Raw genomic sequence first — 6,441 nt, forward strand, 5'->3', positions numbered from 1 at the left:
GTATTTCCCTGATGCCGAGTAATGTGGAGCACTTTTTCATGTGTCTGTTGGCCATCTGGATGTCTTTGCAGAAATGTCTGTTTATGTCCTCTGCCCATTTCTTGATTGGATTATTTGTTCTTTGGGTGTTGAGTTTGATAAGCCCTTTATAGATTTTGGATACTAGCCTTTTATCTGATATGTCGTTTGCAAATATCTCCTCCCATTCTGTCAGCTGTCTTTTGGTTTTGTTAACTGTTTCCTTTGCTGTGCAAAAGCTTTTGATCTTGATGAAGTCTGAATAGTTCATTTTTGCCCTTGCTTCCCTTGCTTTTGGCGATGTTCCTAGGAAGAAGTTGTTGCGGCTGAGGTCGAAGAAGTTGCTGCCTGTATTCGGAGGAGCTTTTGTTTGAAAATATTGGATGATATACAGATAGTTTTCTCCTGTGTAGTAAAGATTCCATGTATAGCCTGAGTACATTATAGGGCAGTAATAGCCTTTGGCTTGATGGACACAGTGAAATGGTGAAGCTCTGAGATTACAGAGTAAAGAGCTAGAGGAAGGAGGAGGAATTCTGAAGTATTCATTTTACTGATTGTTTTTAGACTAGAGAGATGACATGGACCAGGTGTTAAATTAGATATGGGATGGAATAAGATCTTGAGGTTGAAAGTGACTAAAAGATTATGTAATTTGCCTTCACTTTTGCAGATAAGGAAGTTAGTCCCTAGTGAAATCTGTTACCTGTAATAGAGGTAACAGTTATCAAAATGAGTGCATAGCCTAGTGCTCTTTTCCATACCAAGTTGCAAGAAGATCTTTAAAATATCTGAGTTACAGATACTGTGAAATGGTACATGTTGTGTGAAATGATAAATACTTATATATCCTTATATGTAAAATGGGCATAATACTTTCCTCACTGAGCTGTCAGAAAGATTGTGATCTGAGAAGCACATTTAAGTAGATTGATTGCTGGGCAAATAATGCTTGCTGCTTTGATAAGCAGTTTTTACCCTCACATGTGCAGACCTATAAATGTTATATCCAGAAAATGAAATCTCTCATTTTGGTTTGCTAGTTATGTGTTCTTGACCAGAAACTGAAAGATTAGTGAAGCTACATCCTAGTCTTTGCCACACAGAATGTCCGCCTGATGCCTTTTGTTGGCATTTGGTCCTTAGGTGCCTCAGTCATGACATCTGGTGGGAAATTTTTTTGTACCTGTTACATTAGCAAAGATCTGTAGAGTTGATAATACGCAATGCTGTGAGAATGTAGGAAAACACCACTTGGTACACTGCATAAATTAGTATGACCCCTTTAGAGGACACTTTGAGATACATTAAAAAAAGATTAAATCCATATGCTCTTTGAATCAAAAGTTCCAATTTTAAGAGTTCTTCCTGGGGTGCCTGGGTGGCATGGTTGGTTAAATGTCTGATCTCGGGGTTGTGGGATCGAGCCCTGTGTTGGACTCTGTGCTTAGTGTGGAATCTTCTTGGGGTTCTCTCTCCCAATGCCCTTCCTGCTCGTGTGTGTGCACGTGTGTTCCCTCTCTCTTCCTGCCAACTCTAAAATAATAAATAAATCTTTAAGAAGGAAAAAAACAAAGTTCTTCCTGTAGATGTATGCTTTGAGTGGTACAGAAAGACAGAGATAATCATTGCAGCCTTGTTTGTAGCAGTAAAAGATTGGAAATAACTTAAGTGTCTGTTAAACAGGCTAGATAAGTAAATCATAGTACATCCAAAATGTGAATGGATTATTATGTGTTCTTTAAGGGGGCAGGAGTGATATATAGCTACAGTTACGGATACTGACATGGGTCAGTCTCCATGATAAAATGCTAAGTTAAAAATGAAACATGCAGAATAGCTTGGATTATATGCATAAAAGATCGAAAAGATGTAAGACATAGACTGCTCTTGTCTTGGGGAAGAGAGATGTCAAGACGACAGGGTGACTTTAAACTATGAACCTTTTGTGTTAATTTAATTGTTTACATTCTGTAATTTACCTTAAAATTTTTTTACTTAAAAGAAAAAGTAGAAAGCATAAGGCTGAATATGATACAGTCAGCGTTTGTACAGATATTTTCTGATTAGGGATGAGAGTTTTTCTGGGTACCAGCCTGCATTTCTAACAGTTTTTCTGGGTACCGGCCTGCATTTCTTCTGTATCATACCCTTCTTCAGGTATTTGAGTACAGTATACCAGACAAACAGTATACAGAGTGGAGCCGGACCATCCAGAAGCAGGGGTTTCATTACCTTTGGCTCCAGAGGGATACTCCCATCACACACATCAGTTTTCATCCCAAGAGACCAATGCACATCCTTCTTCATGATGCCTACATGTTCTGCATCATCGACAAGTCATTGGTAAGTTCCTCACTACTACCACCTGCGCTCACACTGACTTTTCTGTACTTAGGAATTTTCAAGTTCTAAATCAACACGTACAAAGAGTTAAGAGAAAGGAGAATCAGAATAAAACTTCCTGACCAATTATCTGGAGGAGAGGAACTTTTGTTTTGCCAGTTTCCTCATTTTCATTCCCAGGCCCCTGAGGCTCCCACAGGGAGCAGACCTTTGTGTCCTGGTTTTTGCTGATTTGATTATTACTCTGCTTTGCCTGTCAACACATAAACTTGAGTAGGAAAGGTAACACTCATGGGGAATACCATCAATTTGGCTGAATTATTTTCACCTTTGCACCTTAGGGTGACTGAATAACACAGGTTTATTAAAGGGGACACAGGCTGAGGTTTTGACCACTTTTGCCCCTCGCCTGAAAATGCTGAAACAGTATCTGTAAGCCTGAAGAGTTGGCCTTAATGGCTTGAAAAAAGTCCAGCCTAGGGTGCCTGGGTGGCTCAGTCAGTTAAGTGTCTGCTTTCGGCTCAGCGGGGAGTCTACTTCTGCCTCCCCTCCCACACCCCAGCTCCTGCTCTGTTGCTCACTTTCTCTCAAATAAATAAATAAAATCTTAGAAAAAGAAAAGAAAAGGCACCTGGGTGGCTTAGTCAGTTAAGCATCTGCCTTACGGTTTGGGTCCCGGGATCGAGCCCCATATCAGGCTCTGCACTCAAGGGGAAGCCTGCTTCTCCCTCTGTCTCTGCCTGCCTCTCTGCCTACTTGTGATCTCTCTCTCTCCCTCTCTCTGTCAAATAAATAAATAAAATCTTTAAAAAACAAGAAAAGAAAAAAGTTCAGCCAGGAAAATTCCATTATTCGTGACTATGATTTAGGTGGAATGTGAGCATTTTTTTCAGTTCTAGATTCTAGCTTCTGCCAGCTGCTGTTTTGATTTACCCCGATTTACATGTCTTCTCTGGGCAGGTACTTCGTTTCTTAGGAGCAGTATTTGCTGTGGCCATGCCTGTAATGTGCTTGGGCTTAGATTGCAACCAACAATGTTTTGGTCTTTCTGTAAAAGTGGGGGTGGAAGGAACCAAGGGGAGAGCAGCAGATGGCTCTCAAGGCGGTGTGCATGATGTGTCACTGGAACTCATCTCGCAGGCCCTGTGTCCTCTGGGCGTGGGAATCAGAGCTGGCTCACAAGTGCCTTCTGCAAGATGAGTGAGACAGGAAGGTCCCCTCCCACTTGCTTGCCTCTTTGTAACTCAGCCCAGGGCCATCCATATTTTTTTGTTAAGCATTGGCGATAAGTCCATCACTTCCGCATGCTGGGCAGAGCTATTTCCCAAGGAAGTCAGAGATGAAATATCACTTGCTTGGCCAGAGGCCATCTCTCGAGGTGTCAGTGAGATCAGTGGGAGTGGTTTGTGTTTCGATTTTTGCCTGGGGAGAACTTTAGTCACTTGGCCTGTCTGTGATCTGGTTGGGGAATAGTCTAGAAAGCAGAGCCTGCATGGGCTAAGCTCCTGCACATGCCAGACAGTATAGCTGCAAAAGTGGCCATGGCTCTCTTCCTGAAGTAGGGAGAGTCATGTCTAATATGATGGTTGAAAGGTGGTATTTGCCTGAAAAATCAGTACAGTCCTTTGTTCTGGAGAAGCCCAATAAAAATAACGATTTAAACAGTATGTCTTTGTCTTTTTAGCCTCTTCCAAATGACAAAACCTTACTCTACAATCCACTTCCTCCCACGAACGAATCAGATGTTATCAGGAGGCGTACCGCCCATGCCTTTAAAATTTCTAAGATATATAAGGTAAAACATTTTGCATTATATTCTAGATGGTTCCTTGGGATATTCTCAAAATGTAGTAAGCTCCACAATAGGCAGACAAGAGCACCTTCATTTTATATTCAGAGAACCTGGTTTGGGAGACAGGTCCCTTTCTCAGGATGTCTGTTCCTTATGTTTGCATTTCATTATTCTTGCCTCAGTATATTAGAGGCATGCACAGCATACTTACCCAAAATGAAATACATTGGTATTGAGAGATTGTGTTGGAGCTCGAGTGGTGTCTTTGTGTTAAAGCTGGCCTTTAAATGTGACTTAAAATTGCAGCATGTTCCACAAGATAAATTTGAAGCAAGTGGAAGTCATTGAATTTGTTGTGACTTCCCTTTCTGGGCTAAGCTTTTCGCTGTATATGAAACAAATATTTGTTAAGCTTATGATACTAGAGCTTTTTGTGCCAACTTGGAAGTTTCATATTCATGCTTTTCAGATTAGAGTTCCTTGGATGTCCTGAAACATTTTCTCAGGGGTCTGCAAGAATTTTTTTTTTTTTTTTAAAGAGGGACATCTGTAAATCATTTAAGTATAATTAGTTTCTTAATGCATTTGTAACTTGCTGTTTGCCAAGAATTCAGGCTCCAAAGCCATTGGTTAACACTGATTCCTAAGAAATTAGAGAACAAATGTTCTGTATAGAAAAACATGAAAAATCTTGTTGAAATTTTTTATTAGTGAACTCAGTTAAAAGTTTCCAACCTTGGGGCACTTGTCTGGCTCAGTCGGAAGAGTATATGACTGTTGATCTCAAGATCGTGAGTTTGAGCCCCACATTGAGTATAGAGATTACTAAAAAAATAATAATAAGAAGAAGAAAGGTAAGTTCCTAACCTTGGGGCACCTGGCTGGCTCAGTCACTGGAGCATATATATGACTCCTGATGTCAAGGTCGTGAGTTTGAGCCCCACATTTGGTGTAGAGTTTTTTTTTTTTTTTTTTTTTTTAAGATTTTATTTATTTATTTGACAGAGAGAGATCACAAGTAGACAGAGAGGCAGGCAGAGAGAGAGAGAGAGGGAAGCAGGTTCCCTGCCAAGCAGAGCCCAATGCGGAACTCGATCCCAGGACCCCGAGATCATGACCTGAGCCGAAGGCAGCGGCTTAACCCACTGAGCCACCCAGGCGCCCCTGGTTTTTTTTTTTTAAAGTAAGCTCCAGGGCACCTGGGTGGCTCAGTTGTTACGTGGCTGCCTTCATTTGGCTCAGGTCATGATGATACCAGGGTCCTGGGATTGAGCCCCACATCGGGCTGCCTGCTCAGCAATGAGCCTGCTTTTCCCTTGACCACCTCCCCTGCTTGTGTTCCCTTTCTCACTGTGTCTCTGTCAAATAAATAAATAAAATCTTTAAAAAAATAAAGTAAGCTCCACACCCAGCATGGAGCCTGAACTTACCATCCTGAGATAGAGAGTCAGACACTCAACTGACTCAGCCACCCAGGCACCCCAAGATTACTTTAGATAGACAGATACATAGATAGATAGATAGATATAATAAAACAAAACAAAACTAAAAACCTCCCAATTTGACCAACCATTTTGAGTCCTAGGGGAGGAAGGATTGTCAGAGATTTCAACCCTTCAGCCTTGAACTGAGCTGGCCAGTTAGCTCTAGTCAGTCTGTTCAGGACTGGCTCTGGACCCTAATTCTTGGTAGAGTCATTATCATTTCTCTACAGCCTCTGCTTTTCATGGATCTTTTGGATGAAAGAACACTGGTGGCAGTAGAACGGCCCCTGGATGACATCATCGCTCAGCTTCCACCACCCATCAAAAAGAAGAAATTTGGGACTTAAAATAGGGCACTGTCTGTGTCCTTCCTTGAACTGTCTGCCCTGTTTGTTTTCACAAATCATGATAATAAAACAAAGTTATTCTTTAGGACTAGTCATTATGAATGATACCTTCCAAAATAATGGACAGTAATTTCGCTTCATTGACTGCAGTGAATAGAAACTCCAAGGTATTTGTAGTTGGGATAATGTTCTAAGCAGCTACAAATTCATACAGCTTTTTCAGGGTCCTCTTGTTCAGACCACAGTCTCAGGGGAAAAAAAAAATGGTACTTCTCTTCTCTTCTCTTCTCTTCCCCTAACACATGCCTGAGGCTTCAGAGGGCTGACACCTTCACTGTCTTCCAGCCTCCTGCCTGGGGCCAGTGCAGAGGCGTGGGGACCCTCCCACCATTGCCCTTGAGGGCAGGGGAACTCCGCTTGTTTCCTCAAGATAGCCTCACTACCAGTAGTGATT

The 6,441-nt window shown here is 41.7% G+C and overlaps 1 protein-coding gene across 3 annotated transcripts in view; it reads left to right on the top strand.

The window, feature by feature from the left end:
• The window catches only part of LOC111152756 (UTP4, small subunit processome component), a 36,446-nt gene extending 30,368 nt beyond the window's left edge, over positions 1-6,078 (top strand). For 2 of the 3 annotated variants that reach the window (XM_022511366.1, XM_022511367.1), the window contains exons 15-17: positions 2,179-2,364; positions 4,049-4,159; positions 5,871-6,078. In XM_022511366.1, the coding sequence (XP_022367074.1) occupies positions 2,179-2,364; positions 4,049-4,159; positions 5,871-5,987 (414 nt within the window). In that variant the 3' untranslated portion in view covers positions 5,988-6,078. The remainder of the gene's footprint in view (positions 1-2,178; positions 2,365-4,048; positions 4,160-5,870) is intronic. The other variant, XM_022511368.1, reaches the window with a different exon arrangement.
• The last annotated feature ends 363 nt before the right edge of the window (positions 6,079-6,441 follow it).

The sequence above is a fragment of the Enhydra lutris genome, unplaced genomic scaffold (genome assembly GCF_002288905.1).
Source record: "Enhydra lutris kenyoni isolate GAN:26980312 unplaced genomic scaffold, ASM228890v2 scaffoldscaffold30, whole genome shotgun sequence".
NCBI classification, from domain to species: Eukaryota; Metazoa; Chordata; class Mammalia; order Carnivora; family Mustelidae; genus Enhydra; species Enhydra lutris.